The 18112-nt window shown below is 34.4% G+C and overlaps 1 protein-coding gene across 9 annotated transcripts in view; it reads right to left on the reverse strand.

Moving 5' to 3' along the window:
• BRAF (B-Raf proto-oncogene, serine/threonine kinase) overlaps positions 1–18112 on the reverse strand; it is a 176759-nt gene that overhangs the window by 58652 nt on the left and 99995 nt on the right. For 8 of the 9 annotated variants that reach the window (XR_826591.1, XR_826590.1, XM_010854956.1 and 5 more), the window contains 6 exons: positions 16139–16287; positions 15182–15301; positions 12413–12572; positions 6028–6064; positions 2165–2301; positions 1145–1262 (listed from right to left, as the gene is read on the reverse strand). Coding sequence is in view for 7 of the 9 variants with exons in the window: in XM_010854956.1 (XP_010853258.1) it covers positions 1145–1262; positions 2165–2301; positions 6028–6064; positions 12413–12572; positions 15182–15301; positions 16139–16287 (721 nt within the window). In the remaining 2 variants the exon portion in view is untranslated. The remainder of the gene's footprint in view (positions 1–1144; positions 1263–2164; positions 2302–6027; positions 6065–12412; positions 12573–15181; positions 15302–16138; positions 16288–18112) is intronic. The other variant, XM_010854957.1, reaches the window with a different exon arrangement.

The following is an 18112-nucleotide window of genomic DNA, read 5'->3' on the forward strand; positions in this document are numbered from 1 at the left end:
ATATTTATATATTTATTTATAAATATTATATAACATTTATAAATATATACGAAAAGGACAGGGGCTTCCCTGGTGGCTCAGCAGTAAAGAACCTGCCTGCAATGCAGGGGACCTAGGTTTGACCCCTGAGTTGGGAAGATCCTCTGGAAAAGGAAATGGCAACCCACTCCAGCATTCTTGCCTGGAGAATCCCATGGACAGAGGAGCCTAGTGGGCTACAGTCTATGGGATTACCAAGAGTCAGACACAACTGACTAACACACACACACGAAAAAGACAACCTAGAAAAGATATATACTAAAATATTGATGGTCATTTAGAAAATTATGATATATATATGTAGCATCATAGTATGGGATATTATACACGCTGCTTTTAAAATATACCACTGAAACTTTTCCATATCAATAAATATAGATCTGCCATACCATTTTACTGTCTATATAATTATATATGGACGTTATCAGTATAATCCAATCTTCTTTTAATGGGCATTTTAAGTTATTTCCATTTTTCATTAATATTAAATCTCCAATGAATATACTTACACATCTGTTTGTTCATGTTCTACATATAAAATTATTGGCTCCATATACATATTGCCAAACTGCCCTCCAGAAAATTCATAGCAATTTACTTTCCCACCAGCAGCATTACAATCACAACTCTAAACAATCAATTAAAATAATTTTTTGTCCATTTATTTTTTCAAAGAAAGATAAGTCACTTAAGAAGCAATGATGATTTCTATTTTTTGAATTTTTAATTCTTTCACAAGTAGTGAGACTGAACATTTTTTATATGTTTACTGGTCATTTCTTCCTTTGGTTAAGTTCTCTTTTTATATGTTTACTTGTGGTTTATAATATAAATAAAATTACCAACAGAAAGACTTATAAAAAAAAATATCTTGGTGACTAGCTCATCCGGACGATCATCATCTTTAAAAAATTATTACTGAAGTATAATGAGAGGACTTCTGGTTACTGTGAATCCAATTTTTATTTCCCATAATTTTTGATAAAAACCTTTGGGGAACTCTTGCGTCTGATCAAAACAGCTTAATGATACAAACAGTGAATACTCCCTTTGACATTTTCTTTTTAACAAAGGTTGTGACAGGATCACTGTATGACATACGTACCATGCCACTTTCCCTTGTAGACTGTCCCAAATGACCCTGATCCAATTCTTTGTCCCACTGTGATCTGTCCATCAGGAATCTCCCAATCGTCACTTGAATCCCGTCTACCAAGCGTTTTCTTGATAAAAATAAGGCAAAAGTCAAGCCAAAGCAAACAAAAAAGGAACACTTTATGTTTGACACTAAGTACATTCCTCTATTTCTGAAAGGGACATAAGAAGAGAATAAGAACTTTGGGGAGAAACAAAACAAAACTATACTCTAGAGGAATAATACGAAGATGATTCTTACAATACACAACTTAAGTTTAAGAACTAAGTCAATATTAGGATGGAAATAATTCAGTAAAAATGAAAATTATTTATTGGTTATGAGCAGAAATGTTATATTAAATTTCAGTATTAAAATCAATAAAATAAAGCAACTTAAAAAAAAAAATCATTTGGAAGACTACTGGGGCAAGATAAGTAAGCACTACACATTTGCGACTAGCTTTGGCTCCAAAGGCCAAAAATTTGAGTTAAGGTACTAGGCAACTGTTGATAATCTTAATTACTTTCTCCCAGTCAGTACTAACTTACTTCATATATCTTATCTGAGCCAATCTCTCTCTCATAAATGTTATCAACACATACAAAACTCTGGTATGACAGAGAATCCACTTAGCCAATATATACTAGTGCACTACTGCTAATGTGATTAGTTTTTAATAAATATTTAAGTTACAGCATAAATTTAATTTTTCAATAGGAAAAAATGTCCTTTGGTAGATATTTGAATTTCAGACCAACTCTTTAAAACATATATGCCTAATGCTTCCTAAAATACCGGCTTACTCTCTTTCCATAGTTCAGAAACAGAACACTATTCTAACTCTTCCCAAACTGCCTTTTACTCAATTATATTAGAGTTGAGAGCAAAAATCAACATTGTGGGAATATGCTTTAAGCAAAAAACTATCAGCTCTTAATGATTTCTAAGAAGAAAGCACTTCAGAGGAAAAAAGATATATACTCTCACCATTCGATTCCTGTCTTCTGAGGATGAAGAGGACTTTCTTTCTCGCTGAGGTCCTGGAGATTTCTGCAATGCTTTCACATTAGAGAGTGAGCCAGGTAATGAGGCAGGGGGTGTGGCGGATAAACCTGTGGTTGATCCTAAGTTAGTGAAAGGAAAAATTTATCTATTAAAGGAGGATCAAGTACGTTAGCTTACTGGGGGCAGAGGGTGCAGGGAGATGTAGACTTATTTTAAAAAATGCAGTGCATGTTTTAATACTGACCATTAGGAAAGGACAGGCAAAAAGAGGGCCTCATTTGGTGATTAATTATAAATTTAAAAACTATAGTTTCTTTTAGTTTTACAGTTTTAGCATTTTGGTCAATTTAATAACCTTTAAAATATATGATTATAGATATATACTTTGCTTACTGCTGCAGAGCCTAGGAGAAAAACAATCTTAAATATATCCCAATTTTTTCTTTGACCAAAAAAACCAAAAAGCAAAATCAATTTAAAAGCAAACATAAAAAATAAACTTTAATTATGTGACATTAAGAGCCAATCAATAATAATAATAAAAAAGAGAGAAATGCTCCAAATGAAAACATTTTCTAATAATGGCCTTAATATTGACATTATCTAACTCTTTCATATTAGCCACTAAAATTTAAAAAAATCCTACACTACATACTATACACTATTTAAGAGAGATACTGGTCACTGTCATTGGTTTCTGGAGCTTTATTTTGCTAAACAAAGATTAATTTTACCTGCACAACAAAGTTAATGGCAACAAAGCCAAGTAGGTTTCTCAAGACTTTCTGAAAAATCTCTGCCTATAAAATGAGAACAAGTAAAGTGCAATGGCATCTCAGCCACGTTACTACAAACGGAAATATTTTATCAGCAAAATGAGTCCAAGGGCTACACTCTTTGAAAATGGACTCACCTTTCTGATGGATACTTTTTCTTCCAAGTGCTGACTGACCAAAAATTCCAATTCATGTACAGAAAGCACCTGGTTCAGAGGGGTTCAGGGTAATGACTCCTGGTGGAGCCTGAGTATAGCTAAGCAGGACTGAGATGTCAGTTAATACTGCACAAACAGAACGAAAAGACTTCCATTTTTTAAAAAAAGTAGGTAACTACTCTCAAGTTAAAAAGTCATTCTCTCTCAAAGGACAAGGATCAAAATACTAATGGCAACATTTAAAATGTTAAAACTGTATAGAAATTTCATCATTACTACACCACATATGTCATCATGTGTAATTTCCATGATCTCACATGCAATTTTCTAAAAGAAAATGACACCTGGAGTATCTATTAACTACAATCTGTAGTTTAACTACAAACTGTAGTTAAAAACTACAGTTATTAACTGGAGTATCTATTAACTACAATCCGTATTCTGCCTTCCATTGATAATATTTCAACATCATGAAGCCTTAACTGTTTACCCAGGCTTCACAATCCTGATCTACTCAGTGCTGTACTGCATCACTTACTTTAATTACACTACTCAGTTCTCTATAACTTCCAGCCCATTCCATGGATTCTCTGAGAAAGTTGGGCAGAAAGAGCAAAAATCTGAAAACCATCATTCATTCAGAATAAGTAACAGACACTAGCAAAAACCAGTAAATATAATTCTTTAAAAATATTTAGAGCAAGACACTTGTCTAAATTTTGACTTAAATTTTTAAGAATTAGTTTAACCACTAGTTAAAGAATGGTGAAATAAAATGGATGGGTGAAATTATACTGCTACACTCTCCCCTCATATGAGAGCATAACTCAAAGTATCAATCTTAATTTTCTAAAGTATGCTAAAATACTTCAAATACATTACAGATCTTCTTTAAGTTCCCTAGTTTTGATATAAAATATACATGGCTTATGTTTAAAAAAAAAAAAAGAATACATATTACAAAAAGTCAAAGCCAAAAGTCTAATAAGAACTCATAATAGGGATTTCCATTTTTTAAAAACCAAAAAAATTGATATTAGCAACCATCAAGGTTATCACCTAAATGGATTAAAGTAAAAGAAATTCAGCTTGAAGAAAACCCTCCCCACATTATTTGCTGCCACCCCCTGAGTTTAGGAAATTATCAAGACCAAAAGTTAGTATTAACAAAAAACAAGATGGAAGTTTCAGCTCTTGCTTTTAAACATTTATGACAGACAGCATACAGAAAGCTTTTGGAAGTGAGTATGTGTGAGAAGCACATTCAGAGCACTCCAGCCAGGCCAAGCAGAAATTTAGCACTGAAAACTCTCACACTTACAAACACACTGTGAGGGTGAGACACAAACAGCATCTGTTGTTTATATTTAATTTGCTTTGGGTGAAAACAAGAAAGAAGAGCCCAACTACCTCTGAACACTGGGCCAGGCTCAAAATCAAACACTATTTCACTGGGGACAGAATGTAGGAGGGGACTGGGAGTCCGGGATTGGTATTTCCGAAGACAGCGCATCAGCTGGTTCAAAGGGGCTGTTAGAAGAGAAAGAGAGGAGCAGGCAAACACAGGAAGACAGACACAGAAGAAATGAAAGAAATCACGGGGAATAAATAAGATGAGTTGAAGCCTGCTTCACAAAATAATTATGGATGTTTAAAAAACTGCTTATTTTCATAAAATTCCAATCATTCTTTTAAAAGTGATTCATATAAAGGATAAATGCTGTTTGATTTTTGGTACTAAGCAGGCAATTTTTATGACTAAGTTAACTCTGTGATGCTAACGTGATGGCAACATTTAAATGCTGAATGTACTGGGCAAAATTATCAAAGCCACAGCTATTAAAGCATACGAAAGTCAAACTGGCAGCAACATTAATTGGTGGGTTCATGGAATAACAAACAGGAAAAAAAAACTTTTGTAACTATGTACTACATATAATAAATACTAAGTCCAGAGTACATAACACAGGCTTATTATTTTGGTAGGTCCACAAGTATATAGAAACATAACAAAAGATGGTTCATGCAACATTTGACATAAAGTATCTTTGCATCTGGGCTTAGATATTTTGAATATAAAGCAGGGTCACAGTGAAAAGACTGACTCTAAACAAAGTATGTGGGCACTGCAGGGCTTCCTTATTAAACAGACGACAGTTGAAGAGGGAAGCATAAAGGACCACCTGGAAGAAAACGTCAAGACTGTTTCAAACAGCATCTCTTACAAAAATCTTATGGGGATAAACTCTTATTTTAAAAAGTATTTTCTAAAGTAATGTTTTGCTATGACCCCAATATTCACTGGGTGCCAGAGTAAACAGCTGATAAAAATTCTTTAAGAAATCTCCATTCGATCTCTCATTTGCTTATTTTATTTACTGGACTAGTAAGAGGGGAACTGGGCTTTTCTATTAGGAGTCCACGCTATAAAATTTATCTTCCAGGGCCTTCTAGAAAGCTGAAGGGAAGTAGTTGACAGTGTCTATCAAACTGACAAGCTGTAGCAGGTAATCCCAGGGATTCTCCCCAAGAATGATTTAAGAAGTCAAGTTTTAACTGATTGTAAAAAAACCTGATTGCTCAGTCTTTAAGTATTAGTGGAGATAGGAATAAAATGGGTAAAATGATTTGATAAAAACATTAAAAAATTGTAGATGTCACATTTAAGACTCCCTTTTATGTCCTCTCTTTTTCTCTGTTTCTGGAGTTAAAATTTAAAATCAGTTAAAATTTTATTAGAGATAAATGATAATTACTAAAGAAAAGCAAACAATTTTTTATTTTTCTCTACATATTTTTCTCTGTGTCTGTGTTTCATGAAAGAAGCAAATATAAAGGAGACAAGCAGCAAAGCAATTGCATTCTTCCCGGGGTGTTTTTTTGTTTGTTTTAAATTGAAATCACTACTTACCTCCATCACTACGAAACCCTTGGTCTCTAATCAAGTCCTACAAATAGATAATAATGTATACTTAATCAAAGCATATGATAAAAAAGCAACAACATTTTATTTTCCACTAAGCATTAACAGAAAGGTGAATTCAAAATAATACCTGTCTTATAAATTACTTCACAAAACAGAAAGAATATGAAATTAACTAGTGAACATGATAAAATAAAAACTTTGAAACACCTGCCAACCTAACCCTAGACTGAAGGGTTTAGTCCTGATCAAATGCTGAATTCCATTTCAGGCCATTTAAAACCAATGGCTGCATTAATGCTCAAAAACATTCTACTGGCACATATTAAGAGCCATAAAATGTTCATACACTTTGATCCTGTAATTCCACTTCTGGGAATTTTTCCTAAAGAAATAATTCATAAGAAAAAATGATATGCACAAAGATGTTTAGTGCAACATTATCCATTATACTAAAAAATAATTATTTCCCTATTTTAGGCATACTGACATTTTAGGCATATTGACATATTGGTTAAGTAAATTATAGTGTGTCAATTTAGAACATATTATGCAGCTACTAAAACAGTTATGAAATTTGAATCATGAAACATGTTTATAATTAAAAAAGGATACAAAATTAAGTGTACACTGATATGATCTTAAGAATATAAATGTTTAAGGACACACTAGAAGGGAAACATTTTTTTAGTTGTCTTTATTATTAAAATACAGCTTTTTACAACAGACATTGTGAGGCAGGGCAGTGGGGGAGGAGTCTACTGGCAATGTAGTGCAATGTGGACCAATTTGGACTTTGACAGAACTTAGTTTACCCAGTATAACTGATGACTGACCTACCCCAAATGTCTCTAAATATGCCCAAAGGCTTATAAGCTAAAACAAGAGAAGATTCTTTACAGATGCATTTCTGCCATGTTCAATGTACTATAAAAAACCTTTACCATTTTATACAGAATAATCAACAAATATCTGCAAATAAGGTGCTAAGTATTAGTGGTTGTATGACTACCAATAAATATAAAATCATGGTGGTCTCACTAACTTTGAGTTCTTGACAGCTTATCATCTAAGAAAGATATACAAACATAGAAATTACATAAAAATAAGAGCTTAAGAAAACAATAAAAAAAAGGTGCCAAAGTTGCTTAATTAATTGCCAAATAAACAGTATATGTAAAAAGATTCTTGGTGCAACATAAGTTCAAAGGATAAAGAAATAACTATAGAACTTGGTCACTGGTGAAGCATTTGAAGAAGTTAATCTAAGAGCTGGAGTTTGAGCGGTAGATAGGATGCAGAAAAGCAGAGGTGGAATTCCCTGGTGGTCCAGGACTCTGAGCTTTCACTGCTGAGAGCTGGGGTTTAAGCCCTCATCAGGGAAGTACAATCCCATAAGCTGAGCAGCGCTGCCAAAAAAAAAAAAGAAAGGCCTTCTGGACAACCTTCTGCTAATAACCACCATAAGCTTGTATTTTCCGATCTTAAATATGTTCTTAAAGCTCTCTGACAATCTTTTTCTATGTGATCTAGGTTAAACAGGACCTTCTAGTATTCCAATACTGGCTATTTCAAACTTTCCCCCAATTTCCTATGGTTCCTTTCCTAATTACTGCTCTTCCCCTTTTTAGCAGGATAGAGAAAACAGAAGCTATCAAAGAACATTCTGTTCTGTCTCTATATCTACAAACATCTGCATAATATTAGCTATAATTTCTGAATTCTTTTTTTGTGCCAAGAATGATAATCACTACAAGGGGCAGACACTGTTAGCTCCACGGTTAGGTCATCTGCCCACGGTCTCTCTGTCTCTAGAGAGTTCAGAGGCAGCTATGTTCACCTTTAACTCCTCGAGCCTGGCGGGCTGCCGTCTCTGGGGTCACACAGAGTCAGACACGACTGAAGCGACTTAGCAGCAGCACAGCAGCAGCCCCTGAGGAACATCACTTCCAAGTTCAAGGAATTTTTATTTACTACCTTAATTACTCCTTCTCTTGTTCTTTTGAACCTCTCTCTTTACTTGCTTCTTCCCCTCAAGTTACAAGTATGCTCAAGTCTCTCACATGATTCTGCTTCAGTCTATGGCTTTCATCATTCCTTTGTAGCCAAGCTTCTCAAATCTGGCACTCAATCCCACATTTTTACCAGCTTTTGCTCTCCTCCACTAGACCTCTAAAACAGCTCTCAATGACATCAAAATGACACTGTAATTGTCCAGTTCAATAGTTATATTGAATACATTTGAGTCTCAATGACAACTGCCATCAACTACTTCAGCATTCTTGAAGTCCCCATTTCTCCCTTTGGCTTCTTCAACACCACTTTCTCTTACTTGTTTGAAGCTAAATTTAGGAAGAGGAGCCTATAATGGAGACAGACAAAGACAGTCTCTGCTTATATCTCAAAAGTTAATGATCACTAGGGTTGCATTTCTACCATCATTTACATCCATGACTTTAACACAAATAGGCTAATTATTTCTAAATGTGTATCTCTACTCAAGGTCTTTATTTCAACTGGTACTGGACTTCTAAACCAGTAAAGATGCACAGACATCTTCAAGTCAGTATGTCCAAAGTAAAAGTTAACATTTTCATTCCTACAAACCCTGTTCTTCCCTAGGCATTTCTATCTTAATGAATCAAATAAATACTATGTATACACCTAAGGCAGAGAATTCTAGGCATTGTCTTTTTTTATCTCTCATCTCCCACTTCTCTCCTTTACTACTAGATAGAACAGCAATTGCCTATAAGAAGAATGGCCAGGTTTTACCCCATTTCAATCATTTACCACCTGTGTGATCTGGAAAGTTTCTTGACAACTCTAAATCTAATTTTCTTAACAGTAAAAGAAGGAAAATAATAGTACTTAACTCACAAGTGTTTATGAGGATGGAATAAGAAATTTTATGTACTTGGTAAAGGACCTAGTACATAGTAAGCATGCCATTTACAGTATCAATCCTAACAACCACGTCTATCAAATCTCTCACTAATTCAAAAGATTTTTCTAAAGTAAAGAGCTGACCACTTTCTTTCCCACTCAGTTTACTGGACCCTTCACTATCAACTACTACAGAGACCTCAGAATAATACATGTCATCTTCCCTACAATATCAAGTATTAATTACATCCCACATAAAGGTACTTCCATACTTCTGCACATACCATTTCCTTAACAAATGTTCTTCCTTCTTAAAACCCCTAACACTAGGTACTTAATAAATCCCTACTCCTTCATATTCATTGTTCATCTTCTACAATCTGGCTTAAATGTTATCTCTTCTCTGCTAAACTTGACTGTCTTTAATCAGGTAGAGTTCATCCCCTTCTATAAACCATCATTGTATATTTTTGTGTTTATTTATTTATATGTCTGATTCATCCATTAGACCGCGATCTCCCTGAGGGCAAAGACTGTATGCTAATTCATCTTAATTCCCTATTCTGATACAGTGCCTATCCCACAGTAAATATTAAATTTGGTTTACTGGAATAATAAATGATAAATAATGACTGAAACTGAATGAGATGACTGAAATTGAATGAAATGCTAAAAGGTTTATATTTTATAATCAATGGGAAGTAAACAAAAGTTTTATAACAAAGGAACAGATGGTGATTGAAGTCTTACAATAAATAATAAAACGAATAAAACCCTATTCTGACAGTAGCAATAAAGAATGTAAATGGACAGAGAAATCAATGGCAGGAAATTTATATAGCAGATTAATGTCATAAGTAGTTCAAGTGAAGAAATATGGGCCCAAATGGTGGTAGAAAAAACAAATTTGAGATACATATCAAAAGGAAAGGTGATATCTTATGACTATTTGCTTATGGGGAAGATGAAACAGAAAGATGTAAACATGACACTCCAAATGTTCAAGCCCAAGAGAACAGGAGAATCTTAGGAACACTAAGATATAAAGAGAAATAGTCTAAAAGAATGTTACTTTTGAAAGTAAATACAAAGTTTACAACTTTGAACATACTGACAATAGATCTAACCTAGAAATAAGATTTGATTTCATATTTCATAAAATCCTCTTATTCATTTATTTCCCTCTCCTCCTTTTTTCCCCCTTTGTATGTGGGTCTAGGCAGATGGAAGAAGACCGTTTTCGCTGAGAAAAATTGGTATTAAGAAAAGGCTACTTTAAATAAATCCAACAAAATCAGAAAAAAAATTTCATAGCAAAAAGTAGGAAGAAAGTCTGACTTGGGAATGTATCTTGAAAAATGAAATTAAGATTGATAAAAAGTTTATTTTCATTTACTTCAACAAAAATATTAAGTTATAATGTCAACAATATGCTAATTCTTAGAATTAATACAGAGGGAATCAAGGTTTTGTTGGCCATAATATCAAACTTACAATAACATAAACTGAAACTCTCAATTTAATATTCATCTTTCACATCACAATCAATCATTTCTATAAAAATTTTAAAGGATTTCTTCAGTTCCCTCAATGCCTCCATCAATCCTTCGATATTTAATTCATTTTCTTTAGAAAAGCCTGTTCTCTTGTCATCCTTTAGACACTTACTCTCTTTTACTGTTAACTGGACTAATTTAATTCTGCTGTATCCTTATTTCCCAGTGGCTTTTCATTATCTTCAATAAATCCTTAAAATCTTTTTGTTGTTGTCAGACTAGCAATCAGTCTGCTTTATTTTTTCATGGCAATGTTGGATAATGATGAAAAGGGGCTGGAATGCAAGCTAGTATTAAACTGGGAGGGAGGAATATGTGGGTGGAGACTTATTAGGGGAGTCTGTTAATTAGTGAATATTTTCCTGTTAGGATAATTTTGGCTCCTTTACTCAACCTTATGAGGACTCACAGAAGGAATGCCTGTATAACGAGAACATTAGGCTCATTAGAGAACAACAGGCTGTCCTCTAGCATACACATGACCCCTCAGTAATTTCAGTATCCTGCTTATCTGGGTAAACAGTTTCAGATTTCTTTTTAAATATGATTACTTCCCAATGCAAACAAATTTGGTAGCTTTTTCTGTTGCTTATTACATTCAAGATTAAGGATAACCCACATTTTTTATTCTAAAGTACAAATTATGGGAGAAATGATCCTGACCCCACCACAGCTCAGATGTCAAGGGCTCTTTATTCTCTTCAGGAATTTGGTTATCAGGATGATACAGTAGAATGAACCAGTCCTTTTGGAGTGATCCTGTGTATGTCATCTTTTTTTCTCAACCCTTCCTTCCCTTTTGTCTATATCTGGAACTAGCAAAATACAATGGGCTGGCCACCTGCTTTACTGAAGTTTATTGGAATAAAGCCTCACCTGTTTGTTTAAAATGTACTTATTATCTGTGGTTGTTTTCACACTAGTAACAGAGCTCAACAGTTGTCTTTAGAGACTGCAAGATCCACAAGCCTAAAATATTTACCATCTGGCCCTTTAAGAGTTTGCTGACCCTTGGTCTATACTATGGGAAATAGACCTCTGCTTTGTCTTCTAAGCCTTTTATTAATACAAATGTTTTTTGATGACCTCTTAAGTTAGGTCATCACGTAATAATTCCTATTTTAGGGAACTATATTGGGAATGGTTTTTGCTGTCCAGAAGTCAAGGTTAAACTGAAGAAGTGACACTAAGGTTCATAATTAACTTCCAGTGTGTAACATAAACTAGAAAAGAAAAAAAATTCAAGAGTGATCAGCCAGAAGTAGCTAAAATAATTGATTTGTATAGAGATGGAGTACAATGGTATACTCAAGAAAGTAAAGAAGGTAAACAGTAGCTTTGCACGAGAAGTACATAAAGTAATGATTAGTCCTTAAGCATTATTTAACTCAAAGCTGAACTTTTAGAAATTTAGGTAAAGACTTCACATTGAAATATGCAAGTATATTCTTATTTTTTCTATACCTTCAAATGGGTCAAGTGGATTGATTATCTGTTAAATAAATGAAAATAAGACTTTTACAGAAGTGTCATAAGGAAAAAACCAATGAGAATAACTCTATACTTTGGTACTAGTTAAATATTTTATGCCAGCAGAGAAGATGACAAGGCTTTTCTGATCTGTAATTCATGAAAAGTCTGTTACTTATACTAACTGTGATAAATGAAACATGGCACTTATTTCTGATCTATATTATAAATCTATATTAAAAATATACACAAAAAGATTAAAATTAACTCAATTTATTGAGAGAGGGAGTGGGAGAGAGGGGAGAGAGAGAGACACAGACAGACACTAACTTCGAGAGAGAGAGAAAATTTAATTTACAAAACAGCTGACAGAACCAGATTCCCCAGTCTGTGATCCAAAAAAACAGCAGAAAAATAAACACACTTGAATTTTCTACATTCGAACACTGCTGGATACTTACATCAATATTGACGGGTTCTATTGTGTTTATATGCACATTTGGAGCTGATGAGGACCGGTCTCGTTGTCCAAACTGATTTCGATGATCTTCATCTGCTGGTCGGAAAGGCTGTGGAATTGGAATGGATTTTGAAGGAGATGGACTGGTGAGAATTGGGGGCCTGGAAAAGTCAAGTGATTGGAAGATAAGATTTAGAGCAACTTTCTAGAAAGAATAACATAGAAAAATGAATTATATAAAGATTTTGTTTTCATAATCTTAAATAAAACCTTAAAATAAAGGCAATGGCAGTAATGGCTTTTAAAAGAATTAGTTTAAAAAACTGATACATGCTTACAACTAATACCAACAAAGCTGCTTTGCTCAAGCAGACCCTCCACGAAGTATCAATGATAAGAATACTGATTTTATTCAGATAACTCCAGAGAAATCTTCAAATGGCTAGAAATTACCTGTGGTTAATCAGCTGAAGAAACTCTTGTTCTTTAACATTATACAAAAATGTTCTAAGTACACACTGACTGAGTAATGTCTGCTAATTATTTCTATCTTTGCCATTTCTTGATGGTTACTAAGATGAAATTTTTATGGGAAGTATTAGGAAATCATAAATCTTTTAAAACCACACATGTGTATTTCAGGTATCTGTTGCTTTATACAAGATGTATCTATTGCTTTATACAAGAGGTAAATTAAAATCTTGAACAAAAATGGCAAAAATAATTTCCAAATTCAAAAGATGATTCTCAGAGTGTCAATCTCTCATAGTTTGAAATGTTTACTATGCCCAATAATTGATACAAGACGCACAGAAGAATAATATATTAAACCTTAAAGCAAATTTTCTAAAAACTGCTCTTTGATGAAACTGACAGACTGACCTATTTTGGTAGTGTAGATAAATAACAAAGTCTATGATCTCTCACTGCCCCCAAAATGAAGCTGGCATTCACAGAGCACATTAAAGTTTTGAGAATAGATTGTAAACACCCATGAGAAGTCTATGTTCTTCAGAAAGAATATCCAAGGGAGCTGAGAAGTGAGTACCACTTGATTGATGAGGTGCGACTCAGTGAGCTCCGTCAGGACCAATGAATGATTCAATGCTAACAGCTTCTCTTCAGAGATTGGTTATTGTTGCACCCCATCTTATGCAAACTCTGAAACTAATCAGCAGTATCAAGTGGTTAATAAGACAGCCAGAAAGACAGCTGAGGGAATAAAAAGACATTTTTGAGAGAGAGTTTAAAGAAGAATGAGAAGAAAATATAGTTTTGGACCAGATGAAGGTCGGAAGAGCCAAAAAAGTCAACTTGTGACAACAAGCTTCTAAATAAAATATATTACTAGAATCTGAACCATACCAACTTATGAGTTTTACTTCTTTGAAGCATCCTTTTAAAAGGGTAGGGAAAGAAATTTTAACTTTAACTGTTCATATTAACTAAATGAATCCACTTAGAACTGAAATAAAAATTATTGCTCTACTGGTCCTTTTTATTATGATTGAAGTGAAGTGAAGTCGCTCAGTCGTGTCTGACTCTTTGCGACCCCATGGACTGTAGCCTACCAGGCTCCATCCATGAGATTTTCCAGGCAAGAATACTGGAGTGAGTTGCCACTTCCTTCTCCAGAGGATCTTCCTGACCCAGGGATCGAACCTGGGTCTCCTGCACTGCAGGCAGATGCTTTACCGTCTGAGCCACCAGGGAAACAGGGTTTTATTATGATTAATTGATTAATTTTTAGTTTGTGACAAAGCTGTCTCTGTTTTTGCTTTAGACAGCCAATAACAGGCTTTGGCAAGGGATTTTGGGAGGAGGTAAACAGAATTTTAAAATGACAGCTTTCAGAAACTTTTGAAACATGCACTGGCTTTTCTAAATACTTAGAGGCTAATTTAAAGTCTCAAGGCAGTAACACAGTTTATGTCATAACTTAAAAGTAGAAAAAGCCTGAACTAACTACAACTGTAGAGGGCAGTCTAATTAATATAATTGATCTGGTGTAGTGACAGCAAGTCATTCTCGAAACTTAATAATAAATGAAGACTATGACAGCAACATGTAGCACCTAAGTCAGAAATATGTATGCAAAGGACACTGGTCTTTACGTAGGAAAAACAAAAATCTGGATTAAATCTTATAAATATTATTATCCAATCTAAAGAAAATGGATAAACTAGAAAATGAAGATAAGCTGTTTCTGTCCTTCTCTTCTCCCCCTACCCCTCTGGTCCCACCATCACTACTGTGCTTTTATCTCCTGAGCTCATTCAGACTCTGGAATTCTTTATGGTCCAGTTCAAATCCCACTTTCTTGATTAAATGTTCACTACTCTGTCTCACTATTCTCTTTTGTAAACATTGCAATATTTATCACATAGTTTAAAATAATATATCATAAATTGTAGATTATAATTATATATTAGCTTAAAACTGTTGGCCATTATCTCCTGCGTCAATGGTTTTTTCTAAATGGAAATCATATACTTCTGTATCTGATATTAAAAATAAAGCAAGCACAAGGCAGGGACTCTAAATGATTTGTTGCTTGATTTTTTCCAAGTATGGTCCTACAACAGTCTATGTCAGTTTTAACCCTCTGTGTCTGTACCAAATGTATGACAGGTGTGATGAGTTACCTGAAAAAAAAAGTCCTTAATTTAATGACCCAAATGTTGGAAATGTTTCTAGGCAACTAAAAGTTAAAAAAAAAGAAAAATCAGCTCAAGTAGCATGTCACTGAACAGCAGGAATCAAATCATACCCAATAGAATCGGAGGGGGGTGCAGAAGGGGATGAGCCACATGGAAGGGTAGTCTCTGCTAAGGAGGCCTCCTCCTGTGGTATTGGGTGGTGTTCAAAGAACTTGGAGACAAACAGCAAACTGTGAGGCAAAAACAAAAACAAAACAAAACAAACCTAACTTGTGCAAAACCCAGAAGCTTCATACACCAGAATACATTAAAGAATTAACAAAAATTTCTGAGCTCAAATTGCATTTTCAGGAAAGACTGCTAAATTCAATTAGCTGTATTTCTGTCTGATAGCTTAGGGTAAAAAATTATACTCGACTTTCAAAGACAAGCTCAGAATCTAAAACTAATTGTTCTATATAGCAAATTTCTACATAGTAGAGAGGAAAAATTATGCTTTATGGTTAAGGAATTAGAAGAAAATGTATCTATTGCTAAAAGATTACATTATTATCATGTACTTTAAACTACTGAGTGGAACTCTCCCTAATTCCAGTGATCATAAAGTAAGACCTTAATAGCAGTAGTGACAATACACACAAAAAGATTAAAATTAACTCAATATATTGAGAGAGGGAGTGGGAGAGAGGGGAGAGAGAGACACACAGACACTAACTTCAAGAGAAAACATAATTTACAAAACAGCTGACAGAACCAGACTCCCCAATCTGTGGTCCAAAAATATAATAGTTAATTTAAACACTCAAAAACCATCTAAAAGTGGTATCTATCGGGAAGAGATCTTATATTAATTAAAACAGAATATGAAACATAAATGAAATGTACAGCAGACCAGAATTATAATCTGAAAGAGCAGTACTGGCTACACTACTGTCTAGCCAAACCTCAAAAAATTCCCTGTAACAACTCTTCTGTAAAGCAAACATCCACAGATTCTAAGACATACTAGTTTCACATTAAGAAAAGTTAAATGTAAAGTGGCAAAAAAATTTTTTTTGATTACTTACTCTAGTTGGTCATAATTAACACACATCAGTGGAACCTCTGTACTACAACGCTGGTGAAATTTATAACCACATGTTTGACAGCGGAACCCCTGGAAAAGCAGCTTTCTACAGAAGTCACAAAATGCTAAGGTGAAAAAAGTTTTCCGTACCTGCAAAGTAAAACATCATGGAGGATTCTGTAAGAATCTCTTTAGAAATCAACCTATTTACTCTTTTGTTTAAAATAACAAATTTTTACTATGTTTGTGTTAGTCACTCAGTCGTGTCCGACTCTTTGCGACCCCACGGACCATAGACTGCCAGGCTCCTCTGTCCATGGGATTCTCCAGACAATAATACTGGAGTGGGTAGTCATTCTCTTCTCCAGGCGATCTTCCCAACCCAGGGATCGAACCCAAGTCTCTTGCATTGCAGGCGGATTCTTTTACCGTCTGAGCCATCAGGGAAGCCCAAGCCTATAGCACCTGGTATTCCTAGGCAGTCTCCCATCCAAGTACTAACCAGGCTCAACCCTGCTTAGCTTCCGAGATCAGATGAGCTCTGGCGCATTCAGGGTGGTATGGCTGTAGACTTACTATGTTTACATCATGAGAACCGACTTAACCATGAAGAGTTTAAAACGAAACCAGGGGGTTCAAGGTAACAGATGGACTACATGAATTTATCTCCCACCCACTGTTCAATTAAACTCAGAAGTCAAGAAGATGGGAGATAAATGAAAGACTAGAAACTAATTTCAAGCTTTACTATATAAAAGTAAGAGTACAGGAGAAGGAAGTAACAGAGGTGAAAGAAAGAGTAAGTGTACACTTGAATAATTCTACAAAGGAGTTAAGAGATGCTTATTGGTGTTGACACAAGAAAAAATAGCATGCTTAAAGTTACAAAGGTGTGGAACAGAGGAACCAAAAAACCCACAAAAACCAAAAACACTTCCAAGGAGGAGAGGAAAGAGGGGGAAAGGCTGTCATGTTACAGATGATCTAATTTCCAATGGAACTGGCAATCAGTAAATAATGTCTAAAACTGATAAAGAAGTTGTGATCTTAAGTTATTATTCAGTAACATGAAAAGAATCACTAGAAGAGCTTAAAATAGAAACCATTAAAAGTTAAGAATGTAATTATGTTGAATTGGTTCATAGAGCTTTTCAAGTCTACTATATCCTTCTACTTTTCTAACTATTCAATTGATTTTTGAGAGTTTGATATTGAAACTCCAACTAAAAATCTTAATTTATCTACTTAAGAAATAATTGTAATATATAGTAGAACTATATGTAACCTTGTTCTGTATTTTCCAAGTCTCCTATGTCTTTTTTCAAATTTAAAAAAGAAAGGAGAAGGCTGTCTTTTCACCTTGCTAATAGTTTCCTTTGATGTGCAGAAGCTTTTAAGTTTAATTAGGTCCCATTTGTTTATTTTTGCTTTTATTTCCAATATTCTGGGAGGTGGGTCATAGAGGATCCTGCTGTGATGTATGTCAGAGAGTGTTTTGCCTATGTTCTCCTCTAGGAGTTTTATAGTTTCTGGTCTTACGTTGAGATCTTTAATCCATTTTGAGTTTATTTTTGTATATGGTGTTAGAAAGTGTTCTAGTTTCATTCTTTTACAAGTGGTTGACCAGATTTCCCAGCACCACTTGTTAAAGAGATTGTCTTTAATCCATTGTATATTCTTGCCTCCTTTGTCAAAGATAAGGTGTCCATATGTGCGTGGATTTATCTCTGAGCTTTCTATTTTGTTCCATTGATCTATATTTCTGTCTTTGTGCCAGTACCATACTGTCTTGATAACTGTGGCTTTGTAGTAGAGCCTGAAGTCAGGTAGGTTGATTCCTCCAGTTCCATTTTTCTTTCTCAAGATCGCTTTGGCTATTCGAGGTTTTTTGTATTTCCATACAAATTGTGAAATTATTTGTTCTAGCTCTGTGAAGAATACTGTTGGTAGCTTGATAGGGATTGCATTGAATCTA

The sequence above is a fragment of the Bison bison genome, unplaced genomic scaffold, assembly GCF_000754665.1.
Source record: "Bison bison bison isolate TAMUID 2011002044 unplaced genomic scaffold, Bison_UMD1.0 scf7180017864352, whole genome shotgun sequence".
Classification (NCBI taxonomy): Eukaryota; Metazoa; Chordata; class Mammalia; order Artiodactyla; family Bovidae; genus Bison; species Bison bison.